General features: G+C 29.0%; 2 protein-coding genes across 2 annotated transcripts; one reads left to right on the forward strand and one right to left on the reverse strand.

The window, feature by feature from the left end:
* Positions 18,033-19,376, forward strand: LOC105177070 (vinorine synthase-like). Its single transcript, XM_011100093.1, has one exon. It carries the CDS (start codon positions 18,033-18,035, stop codon positions 19,374-19,376), a length of 1,344 nt encoding a protein of 447 aa, XP_011098395.1.
* On the reverse strand, positions 25,567-26,175 carry LOC105176880 (VQ motif-containing protein 1-like). The gene has a single exon (XM_011099820.2). It carries the CDS (start codon positions 25,977-25,979, stop codon positions 25,719-25,721), a length of 261 nt encoding a protein of 86 aa, XP_011098122.1. The 5' UTR covers positions 25,980-26,175; the 3' UTR covers positions 25,567-25,718.

The raw sequence follows: 26,465 nt of genomic DNA on the forward strand, positions 1-26,465 counted from the left end.
GGTCCCTGCGTTCTTGCATAGCCTGATCTTCCCAATCCTCTCCGTGTTCTGATCCCTTTTGCCCTAACTCCATCTCCACTACCCTCTCCTAACCAGTATGTGGATGCAGTGTTTTATCATTAACTGTACCCCATCTTGAAAGCCCCGACCTACGTCCTCTGACCTGATTGCATCCCTTCCTCCCTCTTCCGTTCCACTCCAGTGCATAATGTGTCGAAATCCCCGAAGATGGAAGCACCCCTCCTACCTCTCGACTGGGTAGATCTCTCAGCTCTAGTAAAGACCTACCCCTCGTTCCTATGTGGCGGAGCCATCGGTCAAACAGGAAGTGTAGCACTCAACCAAGGCTCGTACAGTGTATTTGCACCTGGATCCACAAATCCTTTAGCAAAACGATTTCACAATACTTGGCAATATGTTCTAACTTACCACATAGGTAGCAAAAATTAGGAAGCATCTATACTTAAAGTGAACTAGGATTTCCTCTCCCATTTTAGTACGGATCTTAACAGCCCTTTACCATGGATAATTGTTAGATATGGTTAAAGTTTCGATCGAGCTTGCTCAATCACATATCAATCCATAATCTTTGTGCAGTTTTTATTGACTAGTCACTGTAAGAAAATATGATAGTAATACAAACTATCAAGTGATAATTTCAAAGTTATCACTAAAAATATATATTAATTGATAATATTTTTTATCTTATTACTATATAACTATTATTGATAAAAGTTGTGTATGAAGTTGTTATTGAATACAATTAGTGATACATCTATACTGAAAACTATTATTTGTCATTATATATGAGTCATTAATTGTATCTAGTGACAACTTTGTGCATATTTTTTTTATCATTAATTCTTTTTAACAATAATTTTTACCAAATAACAGTAATTATTAAAAGGATAAATGTTATATTTGGTCCCTTAAGTTTTTGTTTAGAATCTTTTCAGTCCCTCAAGTTCATTTATCGATTTCGCATTCTTAAACTTTAGTGTTTGTCTTAGTTTGGTCCATCTGATAGTTTATGAAAATGTTGCCGGACTTTGATTCTTTAGAGGGTAAAATAGTTTGATTTTATCACTTTTTAGTCCCTTTAATTTGTAAAATTATTAAATTAGTCATTTTCTTTAAATAAAAAATGATCTTTTATATTTTTATGCTGATATGTTGTAATTATCTTATGTGAATAATGTAAATTTTGAACTTTTGTGAACTTAATAATAATATATAGCTTAATTTAAAATAAATAGTCTCTTGTTTTCTTTCAGTAGTTAAAAAAACAAAATTATAAATAAAATTTTATAAAAAAATTTTAATCTGAAAATATAATAGAAAAATTTAAGCCAGTAATTTTTTGTTTTAAGAGTTAAAGATAAATTTTAAAAAGCTAAGCCTTAACAATATTTATTAAATGTTTGAGTTATTGAATAAAAAGTTGGTAGAATACACTTTTAACCTAGATTCTTTGGTAGATTTTATACACACACATATATATATATATATATATTTCATTTTTAGAAATTTTTTAAATATATAGTTCCATTTTATAGAAAAAACTACAAAAATCTCTTAATATAAATTTTATATATATATTTGAAATCCAACAAATAATCTTAAAAGTATATTCCACCAAAAAAAATTTCAAAATCATACATGGTAATAAATATTGTTAATATTAAATTTTATTAGACTCATCTTTAACTACTTACATTAAAAAATCGAATTAGATTTATTAATTATATTTTTAATTTAGATAAGTTTTATAAAATTTATTCATAATTTTGATTTTTTTATCACTTAATTGAAAAAAAGAAGAAAAGAGAGACAATTTATTTTAAGTTAAAATATGGGTATATTACAACGACCTCCTTTGAGGTTTTGCAAAATTATGAATACCTCCTTATTTAAAAAATTATAAGTACACCCTTAAATATTTGATGAAATTATATAATCTTTGGATGAAAGTGTGAAATTGCAATTTTACCTTTAATGTATATTTTTTTTATTTTTAAATTAAAATTTATACAAACATCGAATCAGGGGCTAAAACTTGGTTTATAAACAACTTTCTGTTCAGACAAGCATCAGGGGCAGCACCCAAGTGATGTATACTCCGTCAAAATTCAAATTAACACTCCAATGAGAAAGAGGAAAGACTCGTATTTTAAATGACAATAAGTTATTTTTATTACAATATAATAATTAGCGATAAGAATTATGTATTAAGTGGCTTCTCGCTAAAACTAATTTAAGACATAATTTTTTTAAATAATTAATTATTATAGTTAAAATTACGCCAATTCTACAAAATATTAATTTATAATTACAGTCATTTATAATTAATTTGTAGAATAATCAATTTTTTCATAGTGGATATAGACGATTAGTGAGGCATCTACTTTGACAACATTAGTATAAATTAAAACTATCTTTTTCTAAGTTTGACATAATTACATATATTCGTTGTTTGAGAGATTACAAATACTTTCTGATTTTAACGTTCAACGTCTAATAACGAGCCTATTTCATTAACCTACATTAGATTTCCACCAAATTTTTATAATGAACAATCCAAAATACTCCTTTAGATATGAACAATAATTTTATATTTTTTAATTGAAATTTTCTAAAATTTTCATGAACTAATACGCTATATGGATTATTTATTTTATCCACTGTAAGATTTTTTCAAATAATTTTTTGGAAAAAAAAAATCTAATATAAGTAAAGTGGTAATTTCCATCTCACCAGCTTAGAAGCTTTCATATTTTTTTTTTTTGTCATTTAAAAAATATATTTGTAATTTTTCAAAATCGATAATTCATATAGCTATATACGCCAGACATTAATTAAACGGGGTAGCTGTAATTTATACTTTCATATTACAATATAATATATAATCAGATATTTAATATACAAGCCATATGGTAAGGCTACAAGATCCATAGTTTTCTTGGAGAAAACCCTAATTAGAAAGACCTTTGGGCATCCTTTTAAGGCGTAAACTTCGGGCATCCTTTTTAAACTATCACTCACTTCTATAAATATTGACTATAATATTAGTAACTAAAACTAAAAAATATGACAAATAATTAGTTTTTTTATTTTGAAAAAATTATTTGCTACAATCAGAGTCATGATAAAAATATTTATCATGATTTTTAATCATGAAAAATATTTTAGCCACCCTCACCAAAACCACGGCCAACAATCACTGCGTGATCGTGGTTAATAACTATTTGCTACGGCTATTTATTAATTGTCATAGTTAAATTTTATATTTCTCGTAGTGGTATGCTTGAAATTAACTGATTTAGATTTTTAATTTACAATAGTTGTCTAATAAGTCGGGATTGCATGAAAATATCATATCCAAAGTAGATCTGATTAAACTTAATCAATCACTCACACAAGAAATCTGATACATTGATCATGTGATTGTTATTCCTTTTAAATTGTACATCAATCACATTTAAAACACAGATATAATCCGAGCTAAAACTTTCCATATTTGCAGTGCGAATATCTATTAACATGGCGATTAGTAAAGAAATGGCACATGTTATGCGTGTTTCATTATTTCAATTAAATTATATATAGTATTTTAATACTCATTGGTATCAGATATTATTTCGTAATTGCAGTACCACGATGTGGGAGTCCTTAAATAAATACTCCGCTTTCACCAACCAGCTACTTAGCTATTTGCCAAATTAAGACTTCATTTGAGTTATGTGACTTATTTATTTATTAGTTTCAATAATCAAGATCTATTATACTTCCCCTGAATTTCGTGTCGTATTAAATTCTTGATAGCATTATAAAATGCAACCGTCTACCTGTAAAATTCTTAATAGATCTAAAATAAATAAATAATAAAACGAAATTACAATTCCGCCCCGAGCTTTCTTGAAATATATAGGCAATTTATTGTATTTATGCGCGCGCCTCACTTAATTTTTTATGTCTATTTTGTTCTCATTTACTAAAATATTTGTGATTAGACAGTCAATATATATATATATATATATATATATATCAGGCAGAAAGGTTGGTATTTTATTTATTTAATTATTTATTTGTCTTTTTTGTTGAGGGCATCATTTCCCGTTTATCATCTATACTATGTATAATTGAAGGGAATGATTTTGGTGTCTATTTATTTTTTGGTCTGTTATTTTTATTTATTTTGAAATTTATTTATTAATTTTATTTTTCTATTTAACATATTCAAGTAACTACTTCTCCCTACTTAGTATCCCACTCATCCATATTTTTCTTTTCTTTACATATGAACTCTCTTTCATCCATTTATTCTCTCTATTTTATTTCACTCGATTGTATTTTGATATTAGATTATTAATTAATAAAAATATTATTGTATTTGCACATACATTGATTCCTGCGTTTCCGACTAGTTTTATAATTAACGGCAAGAAGTAGGTCATCAAGTTATTACAACAATCGACGTAAACAAAAGTACTGATAGAATTGCATTTTAAGTTCCCAAATTATATTATCGATTTGTGTTTGGCCCTACTAATTGATGGTTTTGATTCTCAAATAGTGCATTTTTTAACGGAATTATTAGTTCTTTCCGCCATCTCGCCATCAAATATAATGGAAAATTTCATGTGCTAAGCACGTAAGGCTATTTGGAAGCATAAATAGGTCGAGTTGCGCAACTTATCCCGGAGAGTTGAAGAAATTGCTCTGACTTTGTCATTGGCCTACACACATTGAAATTCATATTAGTCGATAGATTTATTTAAGTCATCCCAAGTAAAAAATAAAATAGCAATTTACCCTTGTAATTTGAAAAATGAAGCAAATTATTACCTATCTAAACAATTGATACGTGGGAATTTACTTCATTTCTTAAAACAAATGGGGTAATTTGTTAATTTTCTTTTTCATAAAGGGATATTTGCTCATTTTACATATCACATGAGGTATATTACATTCAGCACCATGTAAAAACCCTGTAGCAAAGCTGCGAGATCCATTATTTTCACCAGGTATTGCTCAATCAATGTAATCAAGAATCGAATTAACCCTAATTAGAAATAGTTCTTGGAGCTTGAAATATCTTTGAAGGCATAAAGTGTGGATATATAATATCCATTTGGCTCTTCGATTGCATCAAACATTCATGGTGATTATTAAACAAATGGGAACTGGCGTTTTATTACTTCAAGTAATTATATAAGCCTACAACTTGGAGATTCCTTGTCGTATTTTAAGACAGGTGCTTGATATCTTCTCGGACATTTTTGGACTCTTTAAGTAAATAAAACGAAATTGGGCAACTAGTCCACTTTCACCAACTAACTATTTTCCAAATTAAGACTTTGTGTGGGTTAGGTAGCTTATAGATTTAAGCTCTCGTTACTTTTCTGGATTGTCATTATCTATACACAATTAGCGAGGCATCTACATTGACAATATTAATATATATAGTGATAATATATTATGGAGTAAATTAAAATTATCTTTTCTAAGTTTGGCATAATTACACATATTCGTTGTTTGAGAGATTATAAATATCCTCTGACTTTAACGTTCGACGTCTAACAACAAGCCTATTTCATTAACCTACATTAGGTTTCCACCAAATTTTTGTAGTGAACAATCCAAAATACTCTTTTAGATATAAACAATAATTTTATATTTTTTTAATTGGAATTTTCTAAAATTTTCATGAGCTAATATGATATACAGATTATTTATTTTATCCACTGTAAGATTTTTTCAAATAATTTGTGGGAAAAAAAATCTAACATGGGTAAATGCACTGAACTTCGATTTTGATGACATTTTTTACTCTAAGGGTTGTTCTGATTGATATATTTGCTATATATGTATTTAGTTTTATTTTTGTTGCATCTTTTAATGTTGGAATAAGTAGTCTCTTTGTACACTCAACCACAATATTTGGTTTCATTTTTAACTTATTTTGGTGCGTTATGTGGAGGTAGAGAGAGAAAAACAAAAATAAATAAGTATGTGTTAGAAATAGTGTGTGTGTTTGGATTTGGTTTTAGAGATAATATAAACTAAGTATGGTATGTTTGATGTTGTTTAGTGGGAGACAAAAACTACTGTTCATTGCCAAATCATGTCTCTTTTATATTTATGTATAAGTATGTATATAATTTTTTTAGTTATAAAGCCTATAATTCATATAGACTTATTTTGACGAAAAACAAATGAAACACTGTTTCAAAACATCTTAAAACACCACCAAAATTTTCAAAACCAATCAAGGCAAATATTTATCATATTTTGGCCCATTTCGAAAATGGGCTAAAAATGAAACCAAACACTATGATTTGTTTTTAAAAGTCTTCCAATGAGCATTGGACTATAAGAATATAAATACCCTATTTTAAAGCTAAATTCTGCTGGTAGCTGTAAGAAAGTAGCCTTACTACTTTCCAGGTCTTCTAATCATCTTAACTTTCCAATGAGATGTCTTGTTTGGCTAGCAATTATGGAGTTTATTAAATCATGGTGATCTAATTGACCAATGCTCACTTATTTGTGGCAGGTTGTTGTGTCCATGTAGGCCTGTTCTCTTGCAAATACTATTTTTCTAATTTGGAATGTGTGCTTGTTCAATTAAGTTCTTGGGGAATTTTCAGACATTGGAGTGTGCCTATATATACATGTATGTATTGGTTATCTCTGTATATAATATATTTATTTTGTATCGTACGATAATATTTCCCACAATCATGGGTTTATCGCTACACTTTTTTTTTTTTTTTTTTTATCAACATTAACATGTTTAGAACTGTTGTCTATACCCTCAGATGGTTGGGTCATTATATTTCATAAGAATGTTGATGGGCTTACTATTTAAAGAGTCTCACATGGCACAGTAGCAGAGAGCTCACCAACACAACTTTAGGAGAACGCATTTAGAGAGAGCTGTGACCAAAGAAGAGGTAAACTGAATCCCCCTCTGGAAAGGATTTCATCTTTTTCATCCAATACCAATTAATAGGGGGTAATAGCCTCCCTGGCGAGCAGAAGGACGAAAATGCCCTTCAAATTTAAGAAAAATTATTAAAGAGGATAAGATCCGTGTAAATGTCAGCAGGTCGGGTTGACGAACCGACCCGAAACAAGACCTGAATTGTGGACCGTTGGATCTTCTAATGGGCTTTCTTCCAGATATTGCCATGTGGAGCCTTCTCATATGGTATGGAAAACTATAAATACCGCTAATCATAAATATTTATGGTACGGGCATTTAATGTCATTTCGATCATATTAAACCTTCCAGATCACATTCGACCTCACTTTTTCTAACTTAAGTATCGAAGGATCTTAGCTAGGGGAATAACAAGCCTAACGTATTTTTATGTTCTCGGGATCCACATTACAGGAAGCTTTGGAAGAGCCGCGACCCAACCCGCATCTATCCAAGGTCACGACCCGACCCATCACTGAACGACCTGCATCACAAATATTTTGATGTGATGAGGATGCGGAGATTGGCTTCTCAACGTGTCAAAGCACATCTAGGCACGAACTCATTTTAGAGAATAAAAGAAAAAAAATGAAAAACCCCAATTCCGACGACCATTTTTGGCCGGAAAATGTACTGGAGTGCAAGTTGCAAAGACAAATATGTTTCCAGGGTGGAAACTGCCCTTTTTTCTTTTTCAGGGTGCAAAGTGCCTGTTAGCCCTATTTTTAGGGTGCATAGTGCAAATAGCCCCTTTTATTATGACAAGATTTAAATTACTGTCAACTAAGATATATTTTTAGTGATAAGTTTTAAAATTATTATTTAAAATTTTGTTACCAATACTATCACATCAACAAAGAGGACATTAAATTTTATTCAAAGTAAATTCGATTGAACTATAATCAATTAGTAAAAAGTATAATTAATAAATTGGACTAACATTTAAAGATCCAATTTTACAAAAAATATTGATATAAATTGTGAACTAGTCTAAGTTCAACTGCATAGTATATTTTGGGCATTGACATATATATATCTATATCACTTAATTTATTATGTAATTTAATTAAACATAAAACTACGATAATATAAATGGAAGATGGTAAAAATCAAAATAATCTATTTATCTTACATAAACTAAGACATGCTCACTATAAGGACAAATCACATGTTATTAGAGTTCCCTTGATTATTTGTTTCTACCTAGGAGATGAAATAAATAATCATGTTATCTAAAAATTTAAATTGTTAAAGAGAAAAATCATTTAATAATAGTATTTTAACACTTTTTCGTAAACGAAAACCTTACACGTAAACTTTATATATATATATATATATAGGTGACAATGAGATATAAATTCAAAACGTCTTGTTTTAATCTGACCCTAATATCATATTAAATGATTATCTCATCAAAATGTGCAAGAAACGAGTGAAATATGAGTGAAACATAAACGTTGTTATATTCATTATCTTAAAATATAAAAGGCAAACTTACATTTTTGGTCCTATAGCTTTAGGTCGTTAGCGTTTTTGATCCTGTATTTACTTTATTTACACATTTAGTCATTTTTTGACGAATTTAATCCTGAATATCTCATATTTGATCTTTTTTTTTACAAACTTAGTCTTATGTTGACAATTTTGGTCATTTTCACACTGTAATATCTCATTTTTAGTCTTGTAACTATGAGTCTTCAGAATCAAAATTATCAATACTGAACTAAATTTGTCAAAAAGGACCATATGTGAGATATTATGAACTAAACTCGTAAAAAAAAAAAAAGGAATAAATATGTAAATAGAGTAAGTTACATGACTACAAATACTAATGATCTAAAATTATAGGACCAAAATATAATTTTATCAATATAAAATTATTCCATCAAATTATGAATGATACAATTAACTTTTTAAGATACAACATGGATATAAATTCAAATGTAATCTATTTTATAAATTAATTTGATAAGTCATTCATTTTAATTAATTAATTAAATATAATAAAAAATTTAAATTATACATATAATTTAAGTATGTTTCGATTTTCATTACCAAATAAATATTGCTTCGAATTTGAACTGTACCAAAAACAAAAACAAATATAACCTACGCGTTGTGTGGCATCTAGGAGAGTTAGTAGGGTAGATCGGTCTAGTAATTGGAGAAGTTTGTACTTCGTACTATCTCAACGATTTAATGTAGTACAAAGTACGAAATTCCTATCCTCATAGGATCTAAAATTTTGATTCATCACTTATTTATAAGAATTCGTCTTAAAATTCAAGTCGATTATCATATCTGGATGATATAATAACACTTGTATCTTTTCTTTATTTATAAGATGATTCCAATTTTAAAAATCAATAAAATGTTACATTTTATTTTGAAAATAAACTCAAAAAATATTTTATATATATTTTTTACTGCTAAATATTTCACATATATATATATAGGGGTTAACTTTTTTTTTTGTCCCATTAAAAAAGGTCATTTTCGTTTTTAATACCACAATTGTACGGGTTCAAGTTTTGGCCCCATTAAATTTAAAAATACGCATTTTTGGTCCCAAGTTAATGGCAGAGGCCATGCGCCTCGTACATGGGTGTGAACGGCCGTTACCTCCTACTTGCTCACGTAACCTTGACTTTAAATGTCATGTTTAATGGTACTAAAATAATAAAAAAAAATGTGTATTTTTGGTACTATTAAAAGAAAAAAAATATTTTGACCAACTTTGACATAAGTTTTAAGAATTTTTTTTATTTTTTACAAAAATAAAAATGTTAGAAAATTTTTATTTTAATATATATAATAAAATAGCTCTAAAATTATAATTATTTGTATTTTAAAAAAAATTAAGATTTTTTTATTATTTTTGAAAATAAATTATTATTTGGTCTAAAAATATATTAATATTTGATCACAAACTATAAAAACTAAAATTTATTTTTTGAGTAAAAGTATTAGATATACTTTTTATTAAATAATAAATTAAGTTTTAAATTAAAATTATTTACATTCGAGATAAATGTAGCAACTATTAATTTTTTTAAAATTAAAATTTATTTTATTTGAAAATATTTAATAAATTTTGACCATAAATTATAAGAAATAAAGTTTTATTTTTAAAAAATAAAAAAATAAAGAAAACTTATTTGAATATAAATAATAAAATAGTTTATAATTTATAATTATTTAAATTAGATAAATTCTACATTTTAATTATTTTTAAAATTAAATTAGTTATTCTAAAATTATTTTAATAAACTTTGACCAAAAAAGTAAGAAATAAATTTTAGTTTTATTTTTAATATTTATCTCTAATATTAATAACTATAATTTAAAAATAAAACTATTATTTAATAAAATAAAATTTATCTAGTACTTTTATTCAAAATAAATTTTAATTTTTAAAGTTTGTACTTAAATATTAATATATTTTCAAAATAAATAATAATTTAATTTTAAAAATAGTAAAATCGATCCTAAAAATTATCTAAAATTAAAATAATTATAATTTTATAACTATTTATTATATATTAAAATAAAAATTTTCTAATATTTTCATTTTTGTAAAAAAAAAAAAAAAATCTTGTAGTTTGTGGCTAAACTTATGCCAATTTTTCCTCTTTTCTCGCAGCATCTCGTGCCTTTTTCCTTCAAAATGGTGGGTTAACGACAGTTAACGGAACATAACTCGCAATAATTATGGTACCAAAAATAAAAATAATCTTTCTTAATGGTACTAAAAAAGGATTTTACCCTATATATATATATATATTTAATAATGATAATTTTAATTAAAGTTTAACAAATTTTTGTGATCTAAAAAAAAGGAGTTGTAAAATCTTCCTCTTCTTAAATGTTTAACAAACTTTTACACTGATTTATAGTTCTTAAACATAGGTAGATATTTTAAAATCATTATACATTAACCCAACTATCCTCTTAATTATAATATAAATATATTGGTTTTTATATTTTACATTGAAAATGAACGAATCTCAATTTAGGACGGAACGAAATAATTAACGCCGTTGGAATAAATGTGATTTTGGGGTTTCAAAGGTTTCTCATAGATAGAAATCCGTCTTAGGAATAATTTGTTGGTTCTTAATTATAAATTATATATAAAAATTGTAAAAAATGAATGAAAGTGCAACTGTACTTTTTGTATTATGAGTAGTGCAGAAGTAGAAGGGAATAAACACAATAATAGACTCATACTTTATGGTATTCAATTTACTCTCAGAAAGGCCATTATAAAACGAATAGAGATGGCATCTTGGCCTCGTTATGAGGACTGATTGACGATTATCACAGCGTGTTGGCGGCTTTGGCGCGGTGGTTGAGCGGCGGAGCTACCACTGTTGGTGGTGTCAAAATCCGACTTCTGAGTAGTTTCATGAGGCAGATTGGCCGGAGTTGATCTTGATACCACCAATGGTGGCGGCACCACCCCTGTCAACTCGCTCCAAAGTCACCAACACACTGTCATAATCGCCCGTGTCAAGGATTCGAAAGAACAACCAAATGATTTCGCCTCAAATTTTTTTGATGAAAAATCTTGTGTTCAAATTTGAGTGTGTGCCGATCATGTGGAATAAGAATATCGGTATCTGTTCGTCTGGGCCAGCCTCAGAATCAGCTTGGAAGAATTTTCACGACCAGTATGTATATTGTGTCCAACGTCTCTATGAATTCATGCGCGTATGACTTTTATTTTTATTTATTTAATTCATGTATACTTATATTCAATTTCAATTTAAGCAATCTATATTCAATATTAACTTTTTGAACAATTTAAGAAAGATATATTCAATTTGAGTTGTTAATGATCATTAAAATATAAGTAATCTTGACTTTTTAATTATTATAATAATTATTATTATTCCAATAAAATATAAGTAGATATAAAGAACACTAAAATGAATAAGGAGAGTAATGCTTACTTGAATTTTCACCCTTTCCTTTTCCTTTCTTGATTTTTTCATTCCAATAAGTAGATACAAAAAGATATATGCTAGCATTTGTAATTCCTCTCGACAAAAAAGAGGAACATGAATTAGAATTTTGTAATTCTCATTAACTACCACATCATTGCATGTGGTTAAGTCATGTAAACTCCGGGAAATTGTATAAAAAGTTTTTATATTTTTTAAATTCGATCGAATATTGTTTGTGTTAAAAAAATAGGTAAGAAATTCCTGTATTTTTTGAAAGAATGTACACTCGACGTTCAAGATTAGAGGATCAAAATTGCAATTAAAAATTACAACTTGTATTGTCACGTCACCAAATACACCAGAAGCCCCAGTTCAAGTACTACATAACTAATGACGTGAAAATTTTTGACCAAATCAATTTGAAAGGATTAAAATTGACGTAATTTTTATAGTTATAGGACCAAATTACGAATTTTAAATTAAACAGAACCAAAATTGCCAAACTCCATAATTTTCAGGAATAAAATTGTATTTTTTTCCTAATTTTGTTCTAGAAGACTAATTATTTAATTTGTTTCAAATTTTAACCAGTAGTTTCTAATTAGTTCGCCTTAAGTCATTCAATCATACTTTTTTTTTAATCGAATAATAATTACATAATTCGATCAATATTTTAATAAATTTAATGGTTGGAGAATATATTAGTTCAATCAATACATTATTAATATAACTAAGAATTATGAATATAATAAATTATAATAAACTCAAATAAAAGTAAGTAAAACACCCCCACATCTGTCACCATTGCATCTTGCAGCTGGCTCTTTCATTTTTGCGCAGTCAAATCTTTATACCAATCTATAAAGGGAAACATGCAACTACCATTTATGATATTGTAAATTAACAAATTATCCCCTAAAAAAATAGCAAACCCCTTATAGTTTTTTAAATAAATTAATTTTATCTGTTTAGATAGGAAGATAAATTACTTTATTTTTAAAATTATCAATATTTTTTTTAAAAAAATATTATTCACTTATTTGCAATATCACAATATATAAATTACATTAAACCAATCCAAAAATCCGTTAAGCCTAAACAAGTCTTTCGCAAATGTCCAATCTTGTCAGAATGCAACAGTTTCTTATCACGAAAACCTCTCTTCTTGGCCACAGGTTTGAAGTTAAAACCTCTCATGATGTCCTGCTTTCCTCACTTGCATTGCATTGCAGAGGTTTTCGATATGTACTTGTCATTGCATTTCTATAAGTAATTTTAATCCTGTAATTTATGGGTTGATAATTTTGGTTTTATACGAATTGATTTTAGTAATTTAGTTCTATAATTTTAAAAATTTAGTCATTTTCATCCTTTGGCCGGAATTGTATGTGACTTGCACATGACACAATTAAATTATAATTTTAGGCCCTGCAACTTAAGGGTGTTGGCATTTTTAATCCTATAACCAGGGGTGACGATTAGACTTGAACCCGACTAAACCCGTCCCGGACCCACCCCGTTATCAAAAAAATTAAGAGCGCGGCAGGTAATGGGTCCTAAGAACTATGACCCGGTTAGGTCTGGGCTGGGTCCGAGTCCTTAAGGACCCGCCCTGAAACCCGCTCTGGAATAATTGTTCAATATTTATTTTGATAGAATAAATACTAACAAATATGATATTATTTTATTTGTTATTGTTAAGTATTTATTAAAAAATTAATAAAATGAAAAATTGTTCAACAATTAATCTTTTGAATTTGAATATTTCAGTTAGGCCATGAACAATTTTATTGTAATTAATATGTTAAATTTTTTTTTTATATATACGTTTATAAAATAAATAAAAAAATAAAAACAATCGGATCTACCAAGTTAGACCCACTTCGATAGGTTTTGTACTGGACGGGGCGAGTCTTGAGTCCTTCTCTCTAAGTTGGCAGGGTGGGTCCCCGGTCCACCCAAACCCGCCCCGTTGCCGCACCTACCTATAGTCCACCCCAACCCGCCCCGTTGCCGCACCTACCTATAACTTGAGAGAGTTGTCATTTTTTGTTCTTTATAAACTTATTTACATGACTAAAATTGCACAGTCAAATTGGCTGGAAAAGGATTAAAATTATCAAAATTATAAAGTTATAGACTAAATTGAGAACAATCAAGTTGTACAGGATTAAAAATACCACCCTCCTAAATTAGAGGACTACAATTGCAATTTTTCCTAGAATAGATATTCTTTGTTTTTGGAAGAGGATCTATTACTAATAGAAAAAATGCAATTTGCCTCATGTGATGTGAGAAATGAGCAAATAAACCTCTATAAAAAAATAAAATAGCAAATTACTTTCTTATGTTTCGAAAAATAAATCTAATTACCCCCCTATCAATTATTTAGATAAGGGGGTAATTTGCTTCATTTTTCAAAACACAGTCGAGTAATTTGCCATTTTATTTTTTACAAAAGATTATTTACTCATTTCACATATAACATGGGATAAATTGCATTTAAATCATTACGAATATTTGATTACGAGCATTATTATTATTGTATGAGTTATTTGGTACCCTAATGACGAACTACGTTAAGTCAGTTGAAGATGCTAACTTGCCTTACGAAATCCACAATTTCATAGCGACATCGGCACTAAACATGTTAATTCATCCCACAACTTTTTAATTTTTATGTAATAAGTAGTAACGCTCAAATTTCCAAATGAACCCTCTGGAGTTGGTAGATCGATGGACCATTGCTCTTATCAACCAGCGTCAAGCTCAAGCCATAAGCTACGTGCAGTGGTGTATAGAAGGCTTCTACGATCTCCTTATTAATGCTAAAATTGCCTTAGATGTAGAGTTTAGTAGCCAAGGGGTTACAACACAGTCAGTGTGAGTCTACTATTTGAAGTCCTTGACAAGTATGTTGTACTTGCTATTAATGAAATCGAGCTTCATCTTAGCTCCAACGCTATCTTAATCAATCTACTCCACACAAGGTAATTGCTACCATTGAAGGGAGTAGAGCCACTAGGCTCATGCGCATTTTGCAATCGCAAGAATCATTATGCGATCTATGCCTCGTAGCTATCTCTCCTACTGCATCTGTTGCCTTTCACTACAAGAAATATAACGTTTAATTATGGCTAACAACCATGGTTAATAATAAATAGTCACAACAAATAGTCATTGACAGGCCACACAAAAGTTGTTGGATGTAGTTTTTACGAGTGTGGTTAAAACATTTGTCATGACTCTTAATTGTGGCAAATAATTTCTTCATGGTGGAAAAGTTTTTATATCGATTTTATTTAAGCATAGTTAATAATAGTTATTTACATAATTTTTACCATAGTCATTAACATTGTAGCTAATAATATTTTCTTTTTCCTAGTGATTGAACCTATGTTGCTTCTTCATTCTTAGATTATTCGATCGTGAATATGCATGGGCCTTCAAATGAAGGTTCTAATACCATATTCGACGTGAAATTACGCTTTTAGTTTTATAGGATATGAGGATCAATATTTTCAGTCTTCTATTTACGGAATTTTTAAAATAATTCTAAAATTGAAAAAAATCAACACATTTGGTCCGATGCCTTACGTTTTTTAAAATAGTCCCAAAATTAGAAAAATTCAACACATTTAGTTTCATCTCCAAGTTTCCATCTACAAAATAGAAGATAAGTACACATACTATGTACGTGTCCATCAGTCATGTGATCAGATAAACTAACGAGTACGCTATCTTATGGGATTAAAAGTATAATTTACCACATACTCAATTTCTGAAAATGGAATACCTTATAAAGGAGCCCTGGATTCAATGTTTATGAAATTGGTTCTGTTTCTCTCGTCTGAATTCCAGTGCTACAACGGGAGTTTAAATAGACGCACTTAGGGGGGCAGGAAAAAAACGGGACAACTAACTTAAGCAGATGAAACTTCTAGAAAAAAATTCTAAAGTAGTTAAGTTAGATTTGATCGAATTCAATCAATCACACAGCAAATATAATAAACATATTATATGATTGATCACTCTTTTTAAACAATACATTTTATTGTTACCTGAACTCTACAATTTTCCGCACTTCTAGTGGGCTAAGAATCCTGGTTTTACAACTAACGCTGACATAGCAAAATTAAACAAAAAATGAGAAACAAGAAAAAAAAAAAAAAAAAGAAAGATAAGTACTAATAAGTAAACGACAACTCAATGGAAATCTTTTCTCCAAATCATGTCTGCTGATCCTAATCCACCAACCTAAATATACCCTTAAACAATTTAAAATCCATAAATTCGGATCGTGGTATACAAATTAAACCAAAGATAAAAGTGATGGAGGGTGGTCCCACTCCACCAACTCGGTGAAGTGATTGATCCATCGACATAAAGAACACAACGTTTTGGCCACGAAAACAACAGCCATTTCGTTCCATGTTATAATTATTAATTTCCATTCCGTATCTTATATTATTTTATCACCATAGCAAGTAATAATCGTCCTCCTCTGATTTATGGTTATGCCTACTTATCAACCCTCGTCCCTCTATATTTATAATATGAAGGGCAAATATCTTTTTGATATTTTTCTTTTTTCGATATTTTTTTCTCTCACTAATTTCTATACTTACCCCACTATCTACAAGTGGTAAAGACTATGATTTAAAATAATTATTTTTTTCTCTTTCTTCTACTCTAATTATTCCTTACAAAATTATTTATTTTTTATCATAATTGATTTTATATTATCAATTTTCTTACAATAAAAGATTTTAGTAAGTGATATTTAATTATTTATATTTTTTCTTTAACATAACAACCAATTATATTACTTCTTCCCAAAGGAGATCAAATAAGGTTATAAAAAATCTATTAAATTAATATAAGCGAGCATTTCATATCAATAGCAACAATAACTTAACTATAAGTAGCTTATAAATTTCTCCAATTTTTTTTTATAATTAGACTCATTTTTATAATAAAATCGTGAGATTCATACGAAATTTAAATGAAGCGTCGATCAAATTGCATCATATATATAAAATAAAATTATTTCAAGTACAATACCAAATAACTGAAGATGGATTTTATCCACTATCAACATAATTATATATATTATTAGTGTCCCACTTATTCAATGACAACGAGGGTCCTTCAGAGTTTTGATAAGCAAGCAAGGGTAATTATATAATTTATAAATTAATATTAATTCCCACTCATTCTACCTTTTAGGTAATGAATCAAGACTATAAACGTATAATTATTGATTAATTTATATTAATCCCAAGATGAGTGGATTTACCAACACCACCAATCAAGATCATAGCATGACCATATATCCTAAGAGTAGCACTGTTTTGAGTGGGGCAAAAAGGAACCAACTACCAATTGTCGCTTGTCTTCGTGGACTCCAACTAAGATTGATCCAGATTGTGTAAGATGTAAGATGTAGGGCAGCTATGAAAATTTTTATACGAATTTAATTCGATAGGACATAATTAAATTACTAATTATATAGTAATTATAATATATTTGTTACGTAATCAGTTTTTTTTTTTTAATTACACATCAATACTAGAAAAAATATAATTTGTTCGTTATATTTAATAATTACTATAATTAAAAGAAAAGAATTATGGAGAAATATAAATTAATCACGACTTCGCAACGACTATTAGTTGTTATTTTTTGCATGTGATGTCAAATCATTAGTCACAACAAAAATCATGTCAAATATTTTGGCTGTTTTTGAAAATCATGGCAAATGTTGATTAACTGTGGCAAAAAATTAAAAGTTTCGTATCGATTTGCTGGTTAATAGTATTGATTTACCACTATTTCTAAGTTTTTGACCATTTATAGTATAGTGAAAAACAGACTTTTTTGCATTGAGTTACATAATAAGTATATTATATTTCTTATATAATTAATTTAAACTTTAATCAAATTCAATTTGTGTTAAAATTTCATGTGTGAATCCATTACATGAAAATTGTATCGGCGTTAGGTAACTCGGAAGGAATATAAAAGTAGCAACGAAGGGTGATGTTGTCACAATCTAAGTTATTCTGTCGACAGACGAGGAAGAAAAGGAATCAAAGATGGCGAGTTGGGAGATAGCCAAAGAAATGATCAAACCATCTTCTTCTCCAGTTCCACCACACCTGAGAAAGCTTGAGCTTTCGTTTCTAGACCAATTAGCCCCACCCACTTATATTCACATCATTCTCTACTACCAAGCTTTTCATCACCACCACGATTCTGGTGAAACGTCGCGAAAGCTTAAACGATCTTTATCGAACGCTTTAGCCATATATTATCCGCTTGCTGGCAGAATCCGCGAGGATTCTTGGGTCGATTGTAACGACGCCGGTGCAGAATATGTAGAAGCTTGGTTTAACAACGTTCAACTCTCGGATGTTGTAGAAAAATCAGGAACGGAGGAGCTGAAACAGTACGTGCCGGTGGAGCCCTCCGGCGGCCCAGACATTCCCCTGGCTGTCCAAGTTAGCTTCTTCGGCTGCGGTGGGACGGCAATCGGCGTCTGCTTGTCGCACAGGGTGGCGGACGCAATGTCCCTGGTGACGTTTATAAATGCATGGGCAGCCGCTTGTCGGGGGGACACGGAAACCATTGCGGTTACTGAGCCCACCTTTGGTTTGGCCTCCCGTTTCCCACCGGCAGATTTTTCCAAGTATTTTCCATCAAGAGCGCCGCAGCCGCCTCCTCCTCCTCCTCCTCGTCCTGAGAAGATTGTGACGAAAAGATTCGTATTCAACGAACAGAAACTCGCCGCACTGAGAAACGCTGCCTCCGGGCCAATAATGGAGAAACCGACCAGAGTGGAAGCTGTCTCCGCCTTCATCTGGCGTCATTTCATTAAAGCTGAGAGATCGAAAGATAAGATAAACGGAAAAGAAAGTGTTTTCACCGCCACCCACGCCGTGGATATCCGGCCCCGAGCCAGCCCTCCTCTTCCCCGTCAGTTTTTCGGGAACGCTTGCGCCCGAGCAATGGCAATGACAACAACTGCAGAAACAGAACCAGATTATTACCGGCTAACAACTAAGTTGAGAGACGGAATCAGAAAAGCCAACGCTGATTATGTTACAAGACTCGAAAATGGAGACAGTTTTCTGAAATACTACGCGGATAATGAGGAGAATGATCCAGCGTTCAAGCATGGAAGAAAAATCCTGGAAATGTGTGGTTTTACCAGTTGGTACAGGCTGCCGGCATATGAAGTGAATTACGGGTGGGGGAAGCCTGTTTGGGTTTCCATTATCGGCGTCCAACACAAGAATTTGATATTCTTTTTGGGCACTAAATCTGGGGACGGGATTGAAGCGTGGGTGAATATGCTTGAAGAAGATATGGCCATTATCGAGGACAGTTACCATCTTTTGAACAAATTGGACAACAATGTCAAATCACGGAACGGATGATGTTACACATATTCTCTAATAATGTTGTCAGACTCTAATTTATGTTATGGAAAAAATTAAAAAAAATTTAATAACTTTGTTTTTAATTTTTTTTTTTTTATTAAAATTAAATTTTTTTCATAAATTTAATCATGTAGTTGCAATTATGACTTTTTGACCCTTTTAGTCCTTATTAATGCTTTAAGTGTAATATAAATAAATATTTTTTTCAATAAGTCTAAATTCTTATACCATTTTAGGTGAACATTAGTTATGAAATGCAAAATAAATAGATATATATGGACTATAATTGCTGTTGAAAAGCTGTGTAGGGGTAAAATTATCCAAAATCGGGTCAAAGGACTAAAATTATATAATTTTAAAGTTATAGGACTAAAACTAAAATGAATAATTTTAAAAACCTAAAATTAATAACAGGCAAACTTAAAAAACTAAACAAATAATTTTTTTATCTTAATTATGATTTTTCTTAAAATATATATAATTTAAATTTTTATAAACTTTATTAAATATAATACCATGTTAGTTAAATATTTATTTGTATTTTCTCAATATTTTCTATAAGTACAATATTGTTTAACAAAATATATACCATATTACTATTTATTCTACATTTTCAATATATATGCTAAAATTTATAAATATTATTAAGTATTCATCAGAAATTTAAATATATGACCACATCAAAAAATATGTAATGTAATTTTATTATAAATTTAAAATCATATTCTACATAATGAGACTTTGCAGTTGTTTTTTATTCTCATTTTTAAATTTCATTTCTATTTACCAAACATATAAAGGGGTGATTTTCATTCAATTTCTTTTCTTAGTCCTTTGGAATACAAAACATATCAATGATATACTAATATAGGCAATTGTTCCACTTTTGTTAAAGTTAAGGAGTTTGAGTGGCTTATAAATCCAAAAATTTCCTCTCTTCAGCCATGTACCTTTTTAGGACAAAATCATGAGACTCATATGAAACCATAACAGATAATTCCTAGCACAAACGGGTATTGATTGAGTATCAAGCTATACTATATACTGAAATCATTCTTACCTGTCTTTATTCCATTCACAGGTTTATTATATTCTCACTCAAATTCCTACATATAACCAATCGCCTCCCAAAGGGTTTTGGTATTTCCGATCAGTAAATAAAACTAAAAAAATTAGTGGTTTGGTAAGAATTTGGCTTGTAATATTGAAAATAGGTGAAAAGATGTTGGAGGCACATCTAATCACTGGATCTCATGTGGACGAAGTGGTCATAATTTGTTCTTAACACCACTCAAACCCAAATATTTGTTTCAATGAATAAAAAAGTCTAATATGAAGTTGGCATTTACAATCTATTAATAAAAATAAAAAATATCGAGTCGCAAAATTAGATTATTATTAAAATTATTTATCAATTTAAAAAAATAGAAAATTACATTTATGGCACCTAATTGTATAAGGGCATAATTAAAAACCCAATTCAAGTGCCTAAAAACTAAAAAAAAAAAAAGAAATTGCCGGGTATGTTTACTAAGAAGGAATATGATAATTGAATGTTCATACTTATGAGACTATCGTTGTAATCAATCATCATCACACTAAATCTTGAGATGAAATCATCCGATTTTAAATCTGATCATTAAATATGATTACATTGACGTTGTATTACTTTAACATAAAGTTTCAAGCCAATTCAAACTACGGATATCAATAGGCGTAGTTTCCCCCCTAGAAGGGGAAGATGCCCAGTTAGCAGAGGGGCTCGAACGGTGTCAAAAAACTTACTACATAACTATAAGCAAGAAAATTGAAAAAATTATAACTCGATAATTTAGGCAAGTATGATACCTTAATTCTACTTGGAGCGTAAAAAGTCCATTTTTGTGTTAACTATATCCAACTATTTATACTTAAACTCTTCAAAAGAAAATAAAGTATGTTTCTCCAAGACCATAAGTCATGGGAATCACATTAGTCACATTATAAGGTACTTGTACGGGGATAAAAAAAAATAAAAAAAGAAAAAAGAAATAAAATGCATATATAACCCGTAAGCCATCAGGTATGTTGTAGTACGATTGCCAATAAGAAGATATATGTATATAAATTGTGTACTACTATATTTGATGCAGTACCAGGTACAAAACTCATCCTCACCATCTCTTGCACCTCACATCGGAAAATTGTATTTTTAGTTTCATATATTAGAATATTTTTTAATTTAATTTTATTTATTATGAATTTTTTATATTGTATTCATAAGTTGAAATTTTTGTCATTTTTATTTTTCATGTGCATTTTTTGTTTAGTAATTAATGGAGTCGTTAATATTTTTGTACAGTTTTTGTAAATTATTGAACGAAAATTGCACGTAAAGATTAATACTAAGAGGATTTTCAACTTATGAGATAAACTATGAGAAAAATTATAATAAATTAAACTAAATTAAATAAAAAAAATTAACATATAAAATAAAAAATGTGATTTCCCCACCTCACACATAGACGCACCCAACTTCCTTTATATACCTATTCAAATTTGATGTTACCTATTATTTATTTATTTAATTTTGTAAGAAAATCGATATTATTGCTTCGATTCTTATAATTACAACGTTCTTATAATTTTATTAAAAATTAAAAATATTTATATAATAAAGGAAGATTATATTTATACTATTAATTTATGATGTATTTACATAACAATGTCCCTGTCTTTTAGAAAAAGTTTTATACCACTAAAGTTTACCATCCTCATTAGTTACACGCCTAAATTATAAAGAAATCGTCACTTACCAACATCTTTTTGATAATCTTTTAAATTAAATAAAATATATAAAAATATCCTTAACTATTAATAATACGATATATTCACTTTGATACCCTTTATTATAAAATATATTAATCAATTTAATTTCAAATTTTATTCACTTTTGAGGTTAATAAATTACTATAGGATTAGTCATGTATTGATAAAATCAGTACTAATAGTTTTGGCTAAATCAATACAACTCTATATACACTAAAATTTGAAATAATTACTTTTTACCTAAATAATTTATACTAATTTAATATTAATTTATAAACATCATAGTTTCATAAAATTTTAAGTCAGATATATTTTACTAGAGAGGCTATTAAAGTGAATATATCACATTATTAATAATCAAGGATATTTTTTTTTTATCTATTTTCATTTAATTTAAAAGCATATCTCAAAGATAGGGAAGAAGTAAAGGTTTATTTGTGAAAAGAACAAATTCAATTATAAATTATAATAAATGTGGTTAAGTAAGGTGAGAGAAAAATGTGGAGTAGTCGGTAGTTAATAAAAAAAATATATACTTGTAAGATTATAAAAAATACTGAAATTATTAATTTGATCAAATTTTTTTAAAGGGAAAAAATAAAATAAAGGGTGAATTTGGTTATTCAAAAATTGGTAGGATATAAGATTTGTTTTTATAATAACTAATTCTGATTACATGCGATTCCGACGAGCCTATAAAAAAAATTTTAGTGTGAGAAGATAAAGAAAATTGTGAAAATAAAAAATTATAATTATAAATTGTATTAAATGTGAAGAAGTAAGGTGAGTTGAGAATGAGGAGTGGTGGGTACACTACAAAAAAAATTGAGTTTCGCTATATTATAAACGGCTAAGGACTAAAAATTATGGTAAATCAATACATTAACCACGATTAAATAAAATTAAAGTAAAAAATAAATTTTTACTATCATTAATTATTATTCACTATGATTTTTAGTCATAGCTAAAATATTTATCATGATTTTTGTCATGGTTAATATTTTGGCTACACTACCTTTACAAATGGCTAATGGCTGTTGCGAAGCCGTATTTGATTTGTATTTACCATTATTTTCCTCTTTTGGCTATAGTAATTAACCGTGGCGTGAAATCATTTTTTTTCTAGTGGTAGTTAAGGGATAAAAAAATATGATTGTGAAATTATTAGAAAAATATTGAAATTACTAATCTGACTAGTTTTTTTATTGGAAATAAATGAAATAAAGAGTAATTTGAATATTTAAATTTGGACAATAAAAAATTTTATTTTATAACAGTACATATATAAATATGGATACAAAAAATAAAAATCATTTATATAAATAAGCCATTGCTTAAAATTGTAAATGTAATTATCCCTATCATTAAACCTATTCCAAGTCGTTGTGTAATATACCCATTTGTATTAGGGTAAATTACAACGATCCCACTTGAGGTTTGACATAATTACAAATATTTTCTTACTGCTTGAAAAATTATAAATACCCGCCATAATGTTTGATGAAATTATACAATTTTTGAATAAAAATATGAAATTGTCAAATTTGCATTTATGTATTTTTTGTTCTTTAAAAAATTTAAAATTTATAAAAATATCCGACCGGTGGATCAAAAAAAATTTAAAAATTATAAAAAAAATTATTTACTTAGTCCATAAAAAAATTATAAAATTTTAAAAATTAAATAAAATTATAATTTTTAATCTACAAAAACATTTTGGTTAGTTCATAATAAAAAATTAATGGAAAGTTAATAGATTGAGTTAATTATTAGATAACCGTTAAAATTATGGGACATTGATAATTTTTCAAATAACAAAAAGTGTTTGTAATTATACCAAATTTAAGAAATGATATTGTAATTTACCCTTTGTATTATTTACTATCTCGTCTAGGCAGGCAGATGTACTGTCGTACCATTAGTACTGCCAGAAGTACAAGATTTCGTAACAAATACAATCATAGAATATCAGTTTAAATTCTTTTATCCTTATAAAGAGGAAGTCCGATAACCTCTCGCCACCTCAGAGACGGTGGAAGCCGTGGACAACCGGGTTCACGAAGATGGTTAAGGGTGCAGGAGGTTTTGATGCGGAGGCGCAACAGCGGAGCTACCACCATTGATGGTATCAAAATCGGGCACCAAAGGCCACTGTAACTAAACCCCGACAGATCTTGATACCACCAATGGTGGCGGCGCCGCCGTCCATTGCCTCCAGCTCACCGCACAACCACCAGGCCCAGCACCAAATCTCTTCTTCTCAAATATGTGTTTTTTTTCCTTTTTCTGTAGGTATTCTGGAAATTAGATATATAGACAGAAGGCGGATTTCGGAGTTGAAGTGCTGTCAGAGAAAGACTTCCATGTCTGTGTGTGCTGTGTGTTGAGCAAGACTTCTATATTGGCGGCTAATAATGTTGCTACATTTCTGATTTAATTGAATTTGGTCTTTTCTATTTATTTTTATTTATTTCATTTTCTCATTCATGATAATTAATTTACTTTAGTTTTTTTGTTTGAATTCATGAAATGATATTAGATTTTAAAATTACTTTAAATTAATTTACTTTTTATCCTCCATCTTTCTTTTTTTCCTTTTAATCATTTTCAGTTGTCTTTCTTATAACTCAATAAAATAAATTCTTATTTTAGCTTTATATTTCTTTTTTTAATGAGTAAGATCATTTTAAATTTATGTACATATTTTAATATAATTTTTTATTAAAAAATGTATTATATAACATTAATAATATATTTAACTAATTCTTTCATTTTTATAATTTTATGTAGGACAGAATATATATATATATATATGTAAAAGTGGTCTACATATTTAATACAACGGAATAGTTGTTTGAAAGTAATCCTTATAATATATAATACAAACTGTGGTAATAGAAAGATGTTGTATACGTAGGAAAATATCTTTGTCAATAATAATAAACATAAATTCAAAATTACTATGTTTCACTTATTAAAAATGAAATTTTTATTTCATGTAAAAATTACTTTATAGCACAATATATTATAATAAAAGTTTATTTAATTTAAAAAAATATATATATATATATATATGATCATACAAAGGATCTACGCCAGTTACAAAAATGTGAGAACAAACATGAAAAAATTTTAGTTCAAACCCAATTCGTTCAAACTTGATTAATCAAGTGTATGACAAGTTAATATACTTGTCGTGTGTTAGTATATAATTCAAAAAAAATAATTAATCAAATAATAAGTGTACCACACTTATTCTTCTGCCAAACCTAATTTAAACAAAAGAAATTTCCAACAAACATTGAGTAACTATGTGTTTGGAAAAAAACTGGACGATCATGCTGTAATATAGAAAATAAAAGTACAAACCAAAGGGAAATTGACAACATAAAATAAATATATATTTATATACACGAAAAATCTTGAAACAACAATAAAAGTCCCTGAAAGAATCAACAAATATGCATCCACAATTAAAAAAAAAGCCAAGAATTAAAAGGAAAAGCTTTATGCAAATGAGTAGCTAAATCATTATGCAAAAAACTCGTATAGTTCATCAAGCGGAGGCAACTCCTTCAACATTCTCTCAAAATCCTTGAACGACATTCCGCGGGACAAGACCGGCGACGCATCATAGGAAACTCCAGCACCTGCCTGAATCCTCGGCGCAGCGGACTCTTGTCCGGTGAGGCTCTGGACGACGGATTTGAAGCTCACCGCATCAGTCTCTATGTATTGCGTGTTGATTATAACGACCTTCACCGGGTCCGGACGGCGGCCACCAGCAGCCATTGTACTCGTTTTATCTTCTTTGTTTTCCTAAGTGGGAAAATATCTGCAGTTTGAGTTGGGTATTGGTGTGTGTGGTGTGTGTTTGGATGAAGTGATGGAGAGTTTATTTATATAGAGAGAGCGAGAGAGTTGGGAAGGAGATGAGGGTGTACGGTATGACTGACAGTTTAGAGCTGGGGGGGGTGGGGGCGTTGAAACAAAGGGATGATTGTTCTATATACATGACTATATGAGCAGTCTTGAAGGACCGTCGCTGTCCAAGTCAACGTACGGAACCTCTTTTCCATACCTCCCACGACTTTACGTTTCTTTGGATGTGGAGATAATTAAATTACAACTAATTTGGGATTATAGATCGTAATTCAATTATAGTTTTGTAGTGAAGGAGTTTTAATGTGACATGGTGTATATATATATATATATATATATATTATTAAAAAAATGCAAGCACTCATTAGATATTGTAAATGAGTAAATTACTCACTT

Source organism: Sesamum indicum, linkage group LG14 (genome assembly GCF_000512975.1).
Source record: "Sesamum indicum cultivar Zhongzhi No. 13 linkage group LG14, S_indicum_v1.0, whole genome shotgun sequence".
Taxonomy (NCBI): Eukaryota; Viridiplantae; Streptophyta; class Magnoliopsida; order Lamiales; family Pedaliaceae; genus Sesamum; species Sesamum indicum.

Bases quoted from the DNA above. Each gene is read 5' to 3' on its own strand.
- LOC105177070 (XM_011100093.1), top strand. From the start codon at position 18,033: ATGGCGAGTTGGGAGATAGCCAAAGAAATGATCAAACCATCTTCTTCT.
- LOC105176880 (XM_011099820.2), bottom strand. From the start codon at position 25,979: ATGGCTGCTGGTGGCCGCCGTCCGGACCCGGTGAAGGTCGTTATAATC.